This window comes from Phasianus colchicus, chromosome 5 (genome assembly GCF_987193195.1).
Source record: "Phasianus colchicus chromosome 5, bPhaCol1.hap1.1, whole genome shotgun sequence".
NCBI classification, from domain to species: Eukaryota; Metazoa; Chordata; class Aves; order Galliformes; family Phasianidae; genus Phasianus; species Phasianus colchicus.
This window is the reverse complement of record NC_143440.1, coordinates 10454463-10473158: the sequence shown is the minus strand read 5'-3', so window position 1 is coordinate 10473158 and position 18696 is coordinate 10454463. Positions and strand designations below refer to the sequence as shown.

At 39.9% G+C, this 18696-nt stretch overlaps 1 protein-coding gene across 1 annotated transcript; it reads right to left on the bottom strand.

The window, feature by feature from the left end:
* Positions 1 to 533: 533 nt before the first annotated feature.
* TMEM41B (transmembrane protein 41B) lies at positions 534 to 8483 on the bottom strand. Its single transcript, XM_031613971.2, has 7 exons — positions 8086 to 8483; positions 7533 to 7650; positions 6414 to 6542; positions 4872 to 4965; positions 3948 to 4052; positions 3001 to 3139; positions 534 to 2227 (listed from the first exon to the last, which is right to left on the bottom strand). The coding sequence occupies exons 1-7, from the start codon at positions 8138 to 8140 to the stop codon at positions 2058 to 2060; spliced, it is 810 nt and encodes a 269-aa protein (XP_031469831.1). The 5' UTR covers positions 8141 to 8483; the 3' UTR covers positions 534 to 2057.
* Between the last annotated feature and the right edge of the window lie 10213 nt (positions 8484 to 18696).

Sequence of the window (18696 nt, the reverse complement as noted above, 5' to 3'; positions counted from 1 at the left end):
GCCTACAACTGAAACAAGTTTTTCAGTATTGTACCTTGATCCCATCTACACAGTGAAACATGACTCAATAAAAGTGCCAAGTGATAGCATGATTCATACAAAATAAAGTTCAGTCCTTCTTTAGTGTCAAGGTTCCACCAAAACATTAATTTTATATAGTGTTGAAGGAATTCTACAACAGCATCTGTTAATGACAAAAATTGAGGCAATTTCAGAAAAGCCACTGGGCAACAGGTAATTTATTCTGAGTTAAGCTGCATGAAAAATTAACTCTGCAGATGAATGGGCTGTAAATCTACAGCTATTTCACACTCAGTAGTCCAGTGGGCACTTGGCTCACAACAGCTACTATTTATTATGGAACAAATCCTCTAGGTAGATGAGCTCTGAGATTAGAATCACAGCAATTAAAAAAAAAATCATTAAGTTTTAAATGAAGTAAATTCTAAATAAGAAAACAAGCTCAATGCTTACAATAAATTTGTAAACAGAAGTTACCTATATAAAACCCAGATTTAAATAAAAGACAGAAATAGTTCATCAGTATTTACTATATATTTACACATAATACTGCAATAAAATTGAGTCAATCAACATTATGTTACAAAAAGAACAAGATTCTTTAAAAAGGTACCAGTACCTTTCACATTATCCCATTTAGGAAACTATTCTCTTACAACTCAAATGATCTCTTGTATGATGAGTTAACATGAGGACACAGACAAGTAAACCCTTGAACTAGAGCATATGCTAACGTGCCAACTCGTGTTTCAGCAAGGTACTTCAGGGGCAGAAACTTAAAGACTATAAGCAGCACTGGTTACAGTAGGATAAACTTAAACACGCACCCAAGTTCCTTGCTGATCAGGGCCTCATTTTACAGGATTCCACTGACAATACAACAGACTACAACAGTTATAACCATACAAGGTGAGGTACCACGCACCTTATTTAGTGAATAGTTATATGCATATTTTTGAAGATAAATTGTAGCTGGTTGTCCATTGCCAGTTACCAACTTGCCAGAAAATGGAATCATCCTTCTGATCTCGTGTATATTCACCAAATTCTGTTACTTGATGCTTTGAAGAGTATTTGGAACCGGCTATTTTATAAGAACTGCACCAATTTATGTACCTGATGCTCCTAGCCAATTGAGCTACAATGAAAAACTGTACATTCTCTGTATAATGCTTGAGAAACGTTAGTAATACACTAAACTTATACATCCTTAATTCACTTGAAATTAAAGTTTTATATAAATATGAGCATTTTCTTGAATTTGCAGGATAAATGTATGCAAGTGAAATATTGGCAAGATGAACATTAAAAAAGTTATATTAGAACATCTGCTGGGCACAGTAAGAATTCTAGCTTGCTCTCTTACATTCCCCCCGAAAGAAAAAAATTAGAATATGAGACAGAATGATCTGACACTTTGCCTTTGTTAATCCAGTTAATAAAGCAGATGTAGGTTCAAGTATTTAAATCCATACAGCACTAATAGAAGTAAACAATCAGGATGAATGTATTATCATAGTTACACAACTATTCAGAAAAAATAAGTTTGAGTGAGCACCGTTATTGTATTATGCTATTATTTTGGAATTCCAGAAAAAAAAATGTTGATGAGACGTACGCTCAGATCAGATCACACTCAAGGCTATAGAAATGTTGACAATGTTACAAAATCTGAGCAAATAATTAAGGATTTTTTTTTTCTTGCAAGTTTTAGAAAGCAATCTGTAGCTCACGTCTACATTACAACTTCTGCTCTGCATATTATCAGAGCAAAACATCTGTTTTCACTTCCCTCATCCTGAGGGCCACACATACCATCCTCACTCCCCAAAGCAGAACACTGATGGTTTGGTTTAAAACTGTCCGCAGTACGTTTCTGAACATAGTTCTCCCAGGCCACGTGTTCATTTGAAGACATTCCTACCATCACAAGCTTCCCTTTAAAATGCTTATGAGCCAATAGAAAAGCAAATATACAAATATCAGAAGTGCCAATCCTGAGATGAAATGTGGGAAATTCGGGTCCAGTTTGATCATTATTCAAACTTCTGTTTCAGTTTCTTCTGGAAGAGAGCTGGTAGGATGGAGAGGATGGCTAGAATCATGAGAACAAAAAGAGAGTTCCAGGAAACAGCTTCCCCTGCTGTTGTAAGTTGGTATAGTGTTGTTCCTGCCTTAATGGCTACAAAAGATGGCGGTGCCACACCTGGAAGGAAAAAGCAGAAGGTAGGATAAGAAAGAAAGAAGCAGCAGCTTTGTGGAAAGAAAAAAAATATTGATAAATTAATCATCCAACATTTAACATCAAAACCTCAGCCTTCGCTGACTTGTTTGTTTTTTTTTTTTTTTTTAGAGCAGTACGTACAAATAGAAAATTCAAAGACAATCCCATATCAAAACCTGTTTATGCTGTTTTTAATACTACTTAATGCCAATTAAAGCACCAAAGACTATATATATATTTATATATCTATGCTAGACTGTGCAGATTATGAGGTGTCTCTACCAATCAGTTTTAGTTACACTCACAGAAGTTTGTAAGTTGTTTTCTAACCCAATTAAAAAGACAAAACTACATGCTTAGCACTATGTCGTGAATTTGCTCTTAGGAAGACATGACAAACAAAACACATACAAAGGAGAGGAACAATCCTTCAGATCAAAGTCACATATATCCTCACATGAGCACACTAAAGTAGAACAACACAAATTACTACTAGAAAAGCGTTTACACAATGTACATTTCCTTAAGTAATCAGCCTGGGTTTGTAATACCTCATCTATTACATTGGATTAAACTTGAAGACTAAAGCCTTCTGATGGTGTAAGCTCCACCCATCAAAGAAATATAACACAATATCCTCATGTAATCTTTCAGCTGTCCAGTAGGTGGTGATCTCCACTGAACAATGCAGAAAGTAAAGCAAATAAAGCTCCTTCTGGTAACCAAAAATGTAGTTCACTAGTCAGAATTCTTACCTAGAAAAGTGCCAATGAAAAATACTTTTAATGGCACATTTATTACAGGAGATGTTATATTGATAAACCAATTAGGAAGAAATGGTGTTATTCTCAAAAATATTATGTAGTTAATGAGGTGTTCTCTGTGACGTTCAACCTAAAAACAAAAAAAAGAAAAAATCAATTAAGTCTATGCATCAAAAAGAAATCAACGATTTTACTATTAAGGATTTAAGATGTTTTGTGCAACTTTTGTAGAAATTCAGAAGTTGCAAACAGATCAGTTAAAAGACGACACAAGAGTCAGTCATTGGTGAATCACTATTACGAAGTACCATAGTTTGTCTGGAAATACCAGTCCATGGTAAAGCATGGAGATGGTGTGCCTGAATCAGCTCACAAGTAATTCAGCACAGCAGCAGGCCTAATTCTAACATTAGCTCAGCAACCTTTCCCTAATTGCAGTCCAATCAACACGAGCATCTTGTCATCCTGCTCCTTAAGCCTCTGCAGAACTGGCAACGAAGCTTGTTCCTCATCACATTCTGTCCTAACCTGTAATCAAACCTCAAAAACAGCTGTATTCCTAGCCTGAAAGCTTACTCTGGCCACGGGTATGAAGGTCATCAGATAGTTGTTGCCAGAAGTCTTAAAGCCTGTCAGCCTTTTCTTTATAAAGCCTAAGATTAACACCACCAAGGAACAAAATAGTCTGTATTTTACTCGCAGTCCTTTACATCACCCTCAAGGCTATCCCAGCTCCTTATACCAGGGCTACATCAAAGCCTCTTCTGCTCCCAGACTGGCTTTAGCATGCCACCCAGGGAGTAACAGCATGCTGTCAGAAAGGGATCAAAATCTATTCCTTGTAGGTGTATGAACGCAATATCCTCTTACCTTCCATCCTATTCTACATGGGTTTTTTTTTGTTTTATCAGAAGTCTCAGCCTACCTAGGAACTTTACCTGTTCTGACCACTTCACTGCTTTTTCCGTTAAGTATTTGTATACAACAGGTCGTCCCACTAAGTATGAAAGCATGTAGCAGAACGAAGCTCCAAGTCCCGAACACTGAAAAAAGAAAACACAAAAACCAACTAATTGGCAGAAAAGTTCTGATTAATATTAGCCCTGTGTCCCTACAATTACACTGTCTGGATATAGGCTGCTTCTATGCAGTTCTCTACTAATCAGGAAGAGCTCTCTGTTCCTGTTCCCTAAGAATTCTATTGACACAAGACAGTTTATTTAATTCCAAGGCATTTTATCAATATTGACACAAAGTAGCCAATGCTGGTTACTTATCAGTTATTATTGAGTGTTTCTGTACTTTTGAGACTCTGAACAATGAAAGCTCTGCAGAAAAAAAAGGGGCATAATAGCATTTAAGAGAGATTCAAACTTGATAATTCATCACCTTAGTCCTCCCTATATCTACTCATTTATGCAGTTCTTAATTAGTAAGGTTCATTACCACATCTTCTGAAGATTGTCAGTAGCATTTCTTCAGTTAAACTTCTGGGATAATTATGCCATTTTAAGAAAAAGTACATTTTGCAGCACATGAATAAGAACGCAGTACTTACGTTCTGAAATTACAGGCACATTCTGCTGGATGCTAAACATTTGAAGCAAAGGCAATTCTCCAGCTAGTTAACACTCAGCTGCCTCCATTATTAATAAAACTTGGACAAACAGTTGTTTGGATCATCACCCAGTGCTGCAGTGAGTTTTATGGGTAACATCCTTAACAAAACTTAATGAGAACTCATTTATTTCCTTGAGACTCACAGTTTTATTCAGCCTGTGATCGTTTCAAACAGGAAGCTGTTAGAAAAAAAAAAAAAAGGATAAAAACATACACCCTTACAGACTCTTTTCCATACTTACCAGACAAACAAGAAATAAGGCCAGTGGAAAGGGATAAAGAAACCCTGACAGGATACTGAGAAATATAGACCCAGGGATAGCAAATGTTTGCAAGCTGGATGCATCTTAGTTAAGAAAGTCTGTTTACTGTTAATTTCATAACAAGTCAGCATATACAGCACAATCCGGAAAAGCATAAGTACATATAAATACGTATGGCCTCAGAAGATCTTTATATCAAAATATTTCTGCAGAGTAGCACAAACAGCCCAAGCAAAGGAATAGATACATTGTTGACAGGTACAAAAATAAGTCAATAAATGAATAAAAGATGCAGTGCACTTCTCTTCATCTCTCTGTCACCTTTGACACTGGAGCCTTACTGTAAGATAACAGGAAACACAGTTGTGATTTTACATTGTTGACTAACGATAAGCAGATTCCAGCCACTCTAAAGAGGTCACAGAGACCTACATCTATTACAAACTTCTTGGAACTGACCAAAATTCTAAAAAGTCAAAGAGCATTCCTTTATATCAAGTCCATTACAGACAACACAGCTTTTTCTAAGTGTCAAGGTTCTGAGATCATTGTAGCAAGCTTATCAACTAAACAATCTGTCACTAAGATAGCCACATCAGCTGCTACCATGGTTCAATAAAAGGCCAAATCTGTTCTACTTTATTTATTAACTAACATTTCGGCTTTCTTCAGATATAATCTATTATCTGAGAACTAATCTTAAAAGGAATGGGCTAGGGGATAATTAGTACTGACACATCCAATGTTGATTTTTCTCAGTTACAGAAACCCTACTGCAACAGATCCCCTACAAAGCTTTCCAGCCTTCTTAAAGTTACTAACCTTAAGTGTTCCACTTAAGAGTGTGTTTAATGATTAATACATTCAGCACTCGGAGAAAAAACGTTAACACAATAGATAGCCTTTGTGTCTCACTAGGCAGGAAGTACTTCAGAAGTCTAGCTCTCTAAAATGAAGAAATTCATTTTTGTATTTTTCGTTAGGGGTTTTTTTGTTTTTTTAAATGCTCACTGCAGAGATAAAAGACAACTTTAAAATGAGAATTCTTCCCTTGAGAAATGATTTAAGAACTTCTGCAACTCTTAGGCAACACTTTTTGATGTCTAAGGAAGACAAATTCAGACATTTCTATCCAGCAATTTAGTTTGTTTTTAAAGACAGCGTATCACTGAAGTAAGACCAAGACTCTCATGCAAGTTAAAATACTGTCCACAGTAGATAAAGTACAGATGAAGCTGAAAGCAAATCTTAATCAAATTGCACACGTATTCACATGTAGCAAATAGTACATGTTGTTCTTTCTACTTACTCCTTTCTTACAATCTAATAAGCATAGTGAAACATATACGTGTAAGGTTTTTATTTGTTTTCAGAAGTTCAAAGGTTCTGGAACTTGTCCTGTTAACATACCTTCAAGTATTACCCTCCTTCTCTCTAGATCAAGAGGTTTACAAGCAAGTTTGTATTTTTCATTTCTCTTTCAGAAAGAAAAAAAATATTTTCATATCAGAGAAAGGATACAAAACATATGTGGCAAAATAAGCCACTAATACTTGAACATAAAACGTGTCCTTGTATTTGGACAGGACTTTTCCCAAGGCCTTTGCATCATCCATATCTCTTGGAATCTTTATGCATTTTCCTTCTTCTCTGGAAGAAAAGAAAGCAGGAATGGTATGAGATATATTTAAACAATATAATGAAATTGCTGTTGAATACACAGATAATTAAATACATAAGATCACTGAACTACAACCTCCACAAACAAAACGCATCACTACTTTTATGGTAAGATTCTCACATGAACCTATCTATTTATGCTTTTTGAATTAGAGAAATCCTCTATTTCAAATATTTGTTGGCCATATTTTCTACTCATTACAATACCTCGCTTTATTTCTAGCATTATTTTCTTTACCAAGCACTGATTAAAAATAAATCATCACTCCAACCTGACCTTTGACAACTGAACAGCAGTCAGTGTTTCAGCCAAAACCAACTGTAACTGCCTTAATGCTAAGGTCACAACATTTAAAGTGCAGCAACAGCAGCAGAGGGTCACCTCACAAGCAAACAAAGCCTTAAGAGTGAAATCTTATGTCACACCTTAATCTGGTGCAACCCTGGGCAGCACAGTTGAGTGTCCTCTCTTCCTCTTTATCAGACTTAGTGACTGGACTGTTGAAACTGAACTTGTTGAGCAAGTTAATCACACAGAAAATTAACTACTAAAAGAAAAGAAAGTTGTAAGACAAGCAGGCTTCTCTCTTGCCAAACTATTTACAGACCGAGCCAAGCATGTTTTTTTTATCTCAGCTGAGGAAGGTTAAGAACAGAGTTGCCATTGCTAAGGGGACAAGTTGTAACTTTCTGAAGCGCCCAAACTCAACTGTGCAACAGAAACCCCGGCTCAAGCACAACTCCTCTGCGTTTAAAGGGATCCTGCCCATTACTGTGTATTCCAATAACATATTTTGTATTCTGACATTCTAAATCATACATTCAAATTCCCTTTAAAAAAAATTTAAAGTGTCTATAATTAACTTACAACAGTTTAAACGCCACTGAACCACACGTGGGCTCCTTCACAATTTGATACCGACTGAAAAACAGGTCAGTTTTCTTTCCTGGCATACTTACTCACTGAGCTGTGGGAAATTTTTATATACCAGAAACATAAGGAAAGCAGCTATTGTGAAGACGGACACCAAAATCAGAAGGGACGTTCGAGCTGATCCACCTTCCGCCTGAGCTTTCCCTGGAATTAGACACAAAGTTAATAGTTATTACTTAAATCCAGGAGTTACGCTTTGAGGAAGGCGAGCACCCGGCCTGCCGCCGTTTCAAGTCGCCCGGACAGGATGACGAAACACGAGGAAGCAGAGCCGGCCGGGTGACCCCGCAGCCGCGCCCGGCTCGGAGCCGAGCGCAGCCACCCGCGCACCGCGAGGTCAGGCCGACCCGCCAAGGCCGAGGCGCCGCGCCCACCCGGCCCGCTCGCCCCACCTCCCCCAGGTGAGCAACAGCGGCGAGGACGAGCACCCAGCCCACGAACCGCATCTTTTGCTCGCGCTTCCCCTCGGAGCGCCGAACAACGCGCGCTCCACACCGCCGCACCCGCCGGCCCGCAAGCGCCGCAGTCGCCCGTTATCGCCGCACCGCCACCCCGGGCCGCGCGCCCGTCCGCGCTGACCTTCCAGCAGCCGCTGGTGCCGGGCGCTGTCCGCCGCCGCTCGCCGCTGCGCCATGGCTCCACGCTCCTCGCGCCCGGCGGACCGAACCCGGCGCAGGCCTCGCCGCCAACCAGGGAGCGGGAGGAAGAAGGCGGGCCCGGGCCGCTCCTCCTCACCCCACCGGGTCGCGCTCCCGCCTCACCGCCGCACGGCGCATGCGCCGTCTGTGAGGCGCGGAGCGCGGCGTGGCGCGGCGCGCTTCTGCGCCGTGCGGTGTGGGGCGCGTGTGGTGCGGCAGAGCGGGAAGTAACGTAACGCCGCCGTGAGGGCAGGCGCGGGCGGGCACACAATGAGCTCGCCTTTGTTGTTCCGGTGTGCAGAAAACACGAGTGTAGCCGTGCAAGCGTCTCCAGGAAACTGATGATTCGTTTAAGATCCGGTGTGCCATTAGTTACTGCCCCTGCCAAAGCCGCGGCTCATCCAAACCGTCAGTTGTGATCTCACAACTATTTGCTTTTGAACCGTGCGGCGTGAATCACAGCGCGGGGTGCTTGTTCAGAAAACCTCAGAGCCAAGGAATCGGGCAGATCCTGCTTCAGTGGTTATCTGAATTCTAATTAATCTGCCTTGTCTTCCATAGCCTCTGTTACCCAAAGGCAGATAACATAACGCCAGTTAGGCTAACATCTCACTCTTGCTGAAGTCTCCTATAGTTCCCACTGCTCTAGACACACTATAAGATACAAATAATTACAGCAATACAAACGTGCAGCATAATTTCCCTTCTATTTCGTACAAGTGCATGGCCTGCAAATTGTTTCCAGGGCACAGACTCTGCAGTTTGCTCACAGTGTCAGTATATATCTCATTACAAATAGAGAAGGTAACTCTATTTGTTACAGAGCTCCAACTTTCTGAATTGCTGCCAGTGTGAAATCTAGGGATTAATTAACTTGATCGCCTTGCAGTTGAAATATGATTGCATATGTGATATTTGTCAGAGTAGATTATCCAAAGACTCTTAGGCTGTTTCATGCTCTTGTTGGTTCCCCTTGGGGGGACACCACTGTAGTGAAGGTGTTGGCTCTTTTACTCAACTTTGAAATTGTCCATGGTGTTTAATAACTTCTACAACTTAAATAGATGTCTCCAAAGTCATCTGTACCTTACAAACACCAGCAGAACCTCTCTGTTCACTCAGAAGAAAATTGATGCTTCTGGCAAATGTTTCTTAGGATTTTGGGGGTCTGTCTGCAAATGAAATAACGCAGTAAATTAGATGTTTACCAGAAGTAAAGCAAAGTCTGAAAATACCAGCATAAGCCATTTTATTTAATGACTGAGAAGAGAAAGAATTTAGTTAACTTGAAGTCAGTGAGTATTCGAGAAAACTTTCAACACATGGTTGAGATCAGCAGTGCTGGAAACAGCTTTACTCCACAGGGTACTGAGAACGATAGCTGTGGGCTGAAAATAGAATTACTCTCTTCAGGTATAAAATATCACCTAAACATGATATATAACTTCATAAACAGCATAAAATATCCTCTGTCTTCGGATCTTCTTTCTAAGTCCTTTCTGATTAGGAACACGTGCTGCATATTACTTTGCAGAGAAAGATAAAAGTGCTCTGATATCCAGTCGGATGTGCTCAGTGAACTTAGGCAATGGAATCAAGCATTCTTAGAGGCTACAGACAGAACTAGGCACTTATCCACAGGATTTATATGGATCGATTTTTGGAAAATATACCTTAATGTTGAAATATTTTTTTCAAGCTGAAATATATCTTTCAAACTGTATGAGATCCAACAGAAAAGAAAAGGCTTTTTTTTTTTTTTAACCCACTGGAAAGAAACAAAATATACTGACAGTTCTGGAGTGGTACCTAAGTGTTCAGCTATATAAACTCACTTCCTTCTATGAGTGGTTGGAACATTTTATTTTTATCAGGTTGAAAGAGCTGTCTTCCCACAGTAGAAAAAAACTTGTATTTGCTGCTTTTTTTTTTGATGTACGCCTAGGTAGACTGATGGAGCACGTGTCACATGGCTGAGTCACCAGCGCTGCTGATGCTTTGCAGACTGAGTCATGCCGGTTGTCAGCAAGAGGGAAGACAGTCTGACTGTGACCCTACTCCTGGGAGCTTGTAGCTGAAAAGTAACAGTTCAAAGTTCAAAGTAACGCAGCTGATTTTGCTTTGAACGGAACAGGAAGCTATTTTGTTGGCATCTCAGAGAGGCAGGAGCATGCAAAAAGAAACTAAAACAACCTGAAAGGCAGAAAGGGACACGAGCTCACATCGCTGTCTGAGACCATTCCTAAGACAAAGCCAGAATTTTATGAGCAGTTTATTCTCTCTGGAGGGCTTTAGGTCTGGTATGGCTCAGTGACAGTGCTGAGCAGTCTCTCAGCATGGGCGATGGATACTGGATGCTGAGTTAACTGGTTTCCCAGACACACAACTGGCTTGGAAGCAAGGAGAGAAAGTGAAAATCCAACAAGAATCACAATGAAAGAGAAAGTACATTGCTTGATCCCGTTCAGAAGGAGGATAGCTGGAGGCCTTGCTCTTAGACCACAGATGTGGGAAGAGGCACCTAACTTAATCATTCTGACATGGCCACAGAAGGTCTGTAGCACAGCTCTACATACATGCAACACCCAGACATCTGCTGGAATATGACTGCATTTTCCAAAGTTTTGAACCAATTTATACCAGCAGATACAATTTACACCAACAAAAAACTTCATATTCTGCAGCAGCTGCATTTTTCTATTCTACATCCACTTGCCTTAAGAAAAAACAGACGTACAAACCTGTAAGTAGCGTGTAAGTGCTAAACAATGGACTAATTCCTCAAGCTGAGCAGAAGCCCTTATTGTCCTAGAGGAAGATCTTTCTACAGCTTTATATCACTTGGGAAGGAAATTAAGACAACAAAAATCACAGATACAACTATGCTGAGGTAGCAGTTAAACTAATTGCATGACCATCATGGTTTTTTTTGTTTGTTTGTTTTTTTACAACTTTCTACTAATTTGTTTGAAGATACTATCCATACAGTCTATGAACATTGTTTCAAGAAGTTAGTTTTAATTAAAGCATATCTAAATTAATTTAATTTTATGGATGTAATGTTTGTATATGAAGTTAGTCTTAAAAGGATTAGAAATGTTTGAAAGTGTCCCCTTCTCCTCAGCTCTTGTAAGTACACTTTTGCAGAAGTGCAATTAAAAATGCTTGGAGTACTGTGTAAGCATGCAATACCTGGCCAAAATTAAACCTCTAAAATGTATGCGGTAACAACTCTACTCAAAATATACTTTAAATTAAATAAACCTGTGCCCTTTGTATGGAATGGAGTTAGTGCATTTTGATGAGCTCATATTGATAGTTATGGTGAAAAAAAATTGAGGATGCAACTTCATGGATAAGCATCCATAAGGAAGACAAGTTAGGATGCAGTGTGCTGATAAATATGAATAGAAAAAACATCACCAGGTGAGATAAACAGAAATAAACATGTACATGCAGCTGGGTAGTCCTGGTTGTGTGAACAAAGAATTAGAAATATCTCAGAGCCAGAGCCACAAGTAATGAAAGCTTTTATTTGAAAAAAAGTCTGTGCTCAAGGACAATAGGTAAAAAAAAATAAAAATAAAAATCACAGAATTGGGGATTGGAAGGGACCTTGAAAGATCATCTAGTCCAATCCCCCTGCTGGAGCAGGAACATCTACATCGGGTCACACAGGAACATGCCCAGGTGGGTTCTGAATGTCTCTAGAGAAGGACACCCCACAGTCTAGCTGGGCAGCCTGTTTCAGCGTTCTGTCATCCTTACTGTGAAGAAGTTCTTACTTGTATTCATGTGGAACTTCCTATATTCCAGCTTCCACCCATTGCTCCTTGTCTTATCACTGGATGTCAAATGAATAAAACAGCGAGAGAAAAATTGTAAGCCGTAAAATAAGTTGAGACTGATCACAGGAATTACGGTCAGATTGCTTCCTCTCCTGGTTGTTTTTATAAGATGACATGTTTGTTAAAATGTACATTTTAAGTCAGACATTTTCAATTTATTGCTCCCTAATTATTAGAAACAGTAAAATAGTTATGATGTTTATATCCCAAAAGGTAAAAATAAAGGCCAGATTCTCTGTTCTGATGAAGTTCTTGCTCCTCTTTGGTACTTAGTAGATCATCTTAAATAGCCTGTAACATTTTTTCCTTCACATTCTCCAGTGCTGTATATGAAACAGGGAAAGAAGTTTTTCTGGTTAGTTAGCTCACATCCTATAGTTGGATGCAGGATGACAGAAATTAAAGGTTACTTTGTCTTGCTGCAAAGTCAAAAATGAAACGTACCCTATAATAAACTGATGTCATCCCAGCCAAGCCTCACAGAAGTCCCACCAGGCTCCTTAAATGTCGTACCAAACTTCAGAGGTCTTGAGATACACTGTATTTCAGACTTGGAAAGCACTCCCTCTTTAAAAAGACAAAGCTCCTATTAAAAATAACCAGGAATAGAGGGAGATGTCACCACAGCACAGGGAATCTCAAGTGTTCTCTTGACAGAAATAAATAACTATTTAGAGCCACACAACTCCATCTCACACTGTCAATTACCTCATCCCAACTCTTAGTCTCATCTACAACGTTTGACCTCTGGGAACAGACTCAGGCAGAGAATATGTTGAAGAGCTCAGCCACAATCTGCTGCTGAAGACAGGTAGTAACAAAAGTAAAACAACAACAACAACAAAAAACAAAGCAAAAACATTCTTATCACATTATCCTTGCTCATTGTCTCCTTCTTTAAAGCTCTGTGCAGGTACCTGTGGTACGCAGCACAACCTCCCCTAATGGAGCACATTGCTACCCGGTGAGGCCAACATGACCAGCAGTTGAAATAATGGACAGATGGAGGGAGACAAAAGAAAAAGAGAGCGAGTATGCAGAACTGCAAGGAGAATCCTTGCCTGATTCAAAAACAGCTGCGCAAGACTTCAGCAAAGCAGCACTTGAAGTATTTATAATCTAGCATTTATTACTTGTGACAACAATCACATTTATAAATCTGACTGTTAAAGAAGTATGCCCCTTGTTCTAGGATACATGTATTGGTCAGGATTCATACTTAACACTAGGTTAAGAATAAACATCATGATCAAATGTATATCGTCTGCAGCTAAGTTTATGCTAGCATAGCTGAAAAGTCAAGTATTTCCTTCTATGGAGCAATATGTTCCTTCAAGGAATCCTTTTAGTTTATACCAATAAGGTAGTTGGACATACATGCTTGAAGGATAAAAGTTCCCAAATCCAATTTACTCCATGGTGCTAAAAACATTGTCTGTAACGTGATCACAGGCTCATCTTAATTTCCTCTTTGAATTCCATCTGTTTTTTGGAGATTTTTTGCAGCCTCACACAAGCCTAAGTGGAACCACCTCCTTGAACTCACTAAGACCTGAGTAATCTCTCTTATCTGCCAGCAAAAAGACCAGGAGGGCTTTAAAAGTAGACAAGGGGCCAAATCATAGAAATTGCCCATTGGCATTTCCTTTCTGCATGTTTGCTTTCTCACTAAAAGCAGGTGTAACAATCAGAAAGATCAAAACAATGGAAAAGTGATACAACAGATACAATGACAGAGAAACTAATACAATAGAAAGATGTTACAAGGGAAGGAAAAAGGACTGCCCACCAATCCTCAAAAATCATAGAATCACTCAGGTTGGAAAAGACCTTAAAGATCATCGAGTCCAACCATGACCTAACTATACTACCCTAACAGCCCTCCACTAAATCACATCTCTGAGCACCACATCCAAACAGATTTTAAACACATCCAGGGATGGTGACTCAACCACCTCTCTGGGGAGCCTATTCCAGTGCTTAAGTACCCTTTCTGTAAAGAAGTGTTTCCTAATATCCAACCTAAACTTACCCTGGCTCAACTCAAGGCCATTTCCCCTCATCCTGTCATTGGTGAGAAGAGACCAACCCCATTCCCACTGTAAGCACCTTTCAGATATTGGAAGAGAGCAGTAAGGTCTCCCCTCAGCCTCCTTTTCCCCATACTGAACATCCCCAGTTCCTTCAGTCTCTCCTCATAGGCCATATTCTCCAAGCTCTTCATAAGTCTTAATGCCCTTCTTTGGACCTGTTCCAGCACCTCAATGTCCCTTCTGTACTGAGGTGCCCAAAACTGAACACAGTACTCAAAGTGAGCCCTCACCAGTGCCGAGTACAGGGCAGGATGACTTCCCTAGTCCTGCTCACCACATCATTCCAGATCCAAGCCAGGATGCCATTGGCCTTCTTGGCCACCTGGGCACACTGCTGGCTCGTATTCAGCCAACTGTCCATCAGTACACCAAGGTCCCTTTCCATCAGGCAGCTTTCCAGCCACTCCTCTCCAAGTCTGTAGGGTTGCCCAGGGTTGATGTAACCAAAATGCAGGACCCGACACTTGACCCTGTTGAAACTCAGGAAAACTCCACAAAGGAGGGATCTCCAGCCAGAGATCCTTCCCCAGTGGCAGTCAGACTTTAGATGAAGTCAGAGAGGTGCAGTCAGGCTCCACCCTTTCTGGTCACATGTGAATTGCCTTCACCTGTCCTCCCAGGGCTGACCAGGTCCTTTCCCCAGGTGATCAATCAGTGGTTCAGGCCGTGACTCAACAGTTAGCATACCACAGGTTATGCTATCATAAAGAAAGCTTTGTTTTCTTCTAGTTTGCTCTGAACTGAGGTTCTAGCTCTGTCTTCTAATGCTAAGATTCTAGAGGAAAAAACATGCTTAGTACAAACAAATGAAACTGATAAGATACAAATTGGAGAATAAATATGGAAAGATTAAAGAAAAAGGGAGAGAACTTGTTGAGATCTGAACAGAAACCAATTCATCTTCCTAATTTATTCTATAGCTGTCTTGGAATGTGGTTTTTGCACAACCTCACTACCTGAGCTGGACAATTGGCAGAAAGGGTATGTCAACAGCTAATTGCCTAACAGCATTGCAAAGTCAAATGGTTAAATTACCAGCAATCATCTTCCATGTGCTCGAGTGGAGTTTTCATTGTCATGTGGTAAATGTGTTCAGTATGGAAAAAAGAGAAGCAAAAGAGCAGTACAATTAACAAGCAGTTAATTTTGAACAGCAGACCAGTAAAGCATAAAATTAACACCCTCTACAAGAAGGAATCTGCATGTCTTCTCACTAATTACAAAAATAGCAGAATGACCTTAAGCAATGTGACCCGGATCACGGTAGCTATACCTGGCAAAGGTTAAATCTGACTTCTGACTTCAGCATCTTTTAAATTCAGGCTTAGAATGTAGCATTTTATGTTCCAGGAATACATTTCTTGCCTACTTAAATAAATTGGTGTGGTGAAAATGCTAAGTTATGACCTGAAGCAGTGACTGAGCACCTGGTGGGAAGGCAGGCAAGCTCAGCTGCATGCAGTGCACCTGAGCGATGGGAAGGGATGGAGCCAGGATCCACACCTCATCATCATGTAAGGTGAGGATATCTCTTGCTAGAGATCCCTGCCTACCTGAGGCCTTCCAAAAGTAAGCAGCTCCTTTCCTTCCTTTCTGTGTCTTCAGCTACTACATTTGGGCTTGTTTTCATTTGCTGTAGCCGAAGACTTTGCCATCCCATTATTACTGTGGTGCTTTCTGTCCCATTATAGCATTACATTTAGTAAACAGGGTTTTGTCACGCAGTAGGAGCACAGTTCTAGTGGAAGTAGCATGCTCAGTGTCATAAGGCCTTATGCATCATACTGGGTAGTGCGACAAGTAATGAAATCAGTAGTTTAATCATCCTTCTTTTGACCCTCATGAAACCATCGGTTTGATGTTCTGCTGCGTTTAGGGCTGCTACTGAATCTATCATCGACACCAATGTATCCCCAGATTGTAGAAGGCTGGATGACAAAAGCTGTTCACGGCTCTGAGAGAGCTCTATGTTTGTTGCTGACCAGGATCAGAAATGTTACTCTAGAAAATAAGTGTGCACGTAGGATAAGAAGGGAAGGACATGCAGTTCATCACATGATCGTGCAAATATGGAGGGTCTTTCTCCTGCTAATAGTGGGCCATTTCTCACAGTATTGATGCACAACATACAGAGTGATAAAAAATGGCTTTATAACTAGAGACAGTGCCCCTACTCAGGAGGAGAGTGGTTGCAGGGTCTGTCAGAAAGCACCTGCCATGGAAATACAGCAGGAAATGTTGTGGTTGGGTAGCTGAAGGTTTAATTCTATAGGCTTTCCTTTTTTAATCTGGGGACTCAAGTGATTATTTTCAAAATTAAATGCACCTTAATTTTCAGGATTAGTAACTTTCAGATTTTCAAAACAGCCAACGAACTGGCTGGTGGCCAGCAGGCAGAAGACTGCAGGTTGGTTGATGCTTTGTGTTATTTCTTAGTATTGCTCAAGGATCCCAGAAGCTTTTGAAAATCTGAAGAGAGAAGTCAGAGCTTTTATCTTGACAAAAATCTCTTCTAAGAGGAGGAAAGGAGGAAAAATCAGGGATCTTTGCATGTGAAAAGTAGATAGAGAAAATACAGGGAAAAAAAAATGGTGCTTAGAAGCATGAAATGACTGGAACAAAAATTCTGATGGGAAAGGAAGATGGAGAAGCGTTTTCAGGTAGAGTGGAAGTTTAAAACAGATTGTAGAAGAGAGAATGGTAAGGAAGGAAGGAAAAGTTGGGAAAACAGGTATTATATTTTACAAAGAAGCAAAGCTTTCTGTGGAAAAAAAAATTCTAAATATTTCCCAAAAAACAATTTCCATGAAGGGAGTCCCTGCGACCTTCAGGTAAATTGCATGAGCTGCATCTGAGATCAGTAGGGGTTCACTGTTTGATTTTTCTTTTGCTGTTGCATGTTTCACTGTGCAAATATCACATCAGATGTTCCTTCATTTTGCTTTTCTTTTTGTGAAATACAAAACATCTGTGGTGAGACTGCCCGGTATTTCTCTTGATCTGGCCTGTAAGGCTTTTGTAGTAAGTAATAATTTATTATGATGGAGCCAATCACCAAACATGGAACAAACACACTGCTACTGTAAACCACATGGTTGGTTTCAAAAAAATGTAGTCATCTTCAAACCAATAATCTGCAACATAAAATAATTAAAATTCAAGGCAAAATCAAAGAGGTCAGAACGTGTTTAATTGAAACATTTTTAAAAGCTGCCAACATTCTGAGAAATGAATTGTCATACATGTTTTCCTAGGGGAAATCATTAAATTAATTGAAAAAAAACCTATAATATGACTGATAGCACTTACTATCATAATAAATGAGCATCACAGAGTCAGTTTTTAATCGGGATTAGAGATTAAATGGCGACAGGCTGATAAGTGTGGACAGTTTTCACCTAAGGTAGTTCTTTGATGGAAACCTCTTCATTTTAATCTTGAACATCATGCACCTAGTCCTAGACATATTTCCTGTTCAGTGGCTTGGCTGAACGCAGAAAAGCAGATCTACATATGCCTGTGATATGGAAATTCACGTACCTTTTTCTAGTACATACCACACTGGTTCCTTTTTATCCATAGACAGATGACGAGACTGGCTTTTTGGCCCGCTTCACACAGTGAAATAATCTAAAGCCAAAAGTCTGTAAAAAAGAAATGTTAAGTGTTTTTATAAGACTTAATATTAATTAATATTATGTAATAATTTCTGAATAACCAAGACAGAAAATGAAAGGGATCTACTGATAACAGTTTTTGTAAGAGCTAGAAAAAAAAAAGAGGATATGTCATTCTGTAGAAATCCTTACTGTAGCTGAACCAGCATGTTTGCTTTTCTTGTGTGGAATTACCATACTGGTGATTCTATTTCATGCAGATAAACTTTCAGCTCGGTTCAGCAATTCTTTATTTTATCATGTCACCCTTGCTGAAAAATAAATCAGAATTCCTTTCACATTCTGAAGCAAAGAATCCTGCTTGGGAAAGGCTGGGATTTGAACAACAGAATCCTGGCAAGCTGGAGCCAAGTTATATGAGGGGAGCCAAGGTAGGAAGCTGACACAGCTCTTGATTATCCCCAAAACACGATGTTGCTCTGTATATATTGTTCACATGCCTTTAGAAAGTGAAATGAAGAACAACTTTTCCGCTTTGCTGCTTCATAAAACATCTGGAATAATTACGGAGACTTGTGCAGTTGAAGACAAAGGTATTAGTAATGCAGTTCTTATGTTTCTAAATATGTTCCCTACTTTGCTGTCACAAGTACTGGAACTATCATGCAGGAATCCTGCAATGTGTTTGGCCCACAGGCCAGGCTAACTGATCTAATTTTACTTTAGCTGTTGGCTACCAAGTGCCTGAAGGCCACAGGAGTACGTGTTTCTGGGCCAACTCCGTACTAACTCAGCTAGCCTCAGATAATGCTAACACACCCTGTCTACAATCCATGCAGAAGCTAAGATAAAGCTAAGATAAAGTCCTTTGTGTTCATATGTCACAGTCAGATTCCCAACTACAGCATGAATTAGCCCAGCTTACCTACCTACTATTCCATGTATGTAGTTATTGGTGTAGAAGTCATTGATAAAAACATACATGGGCCCTCAG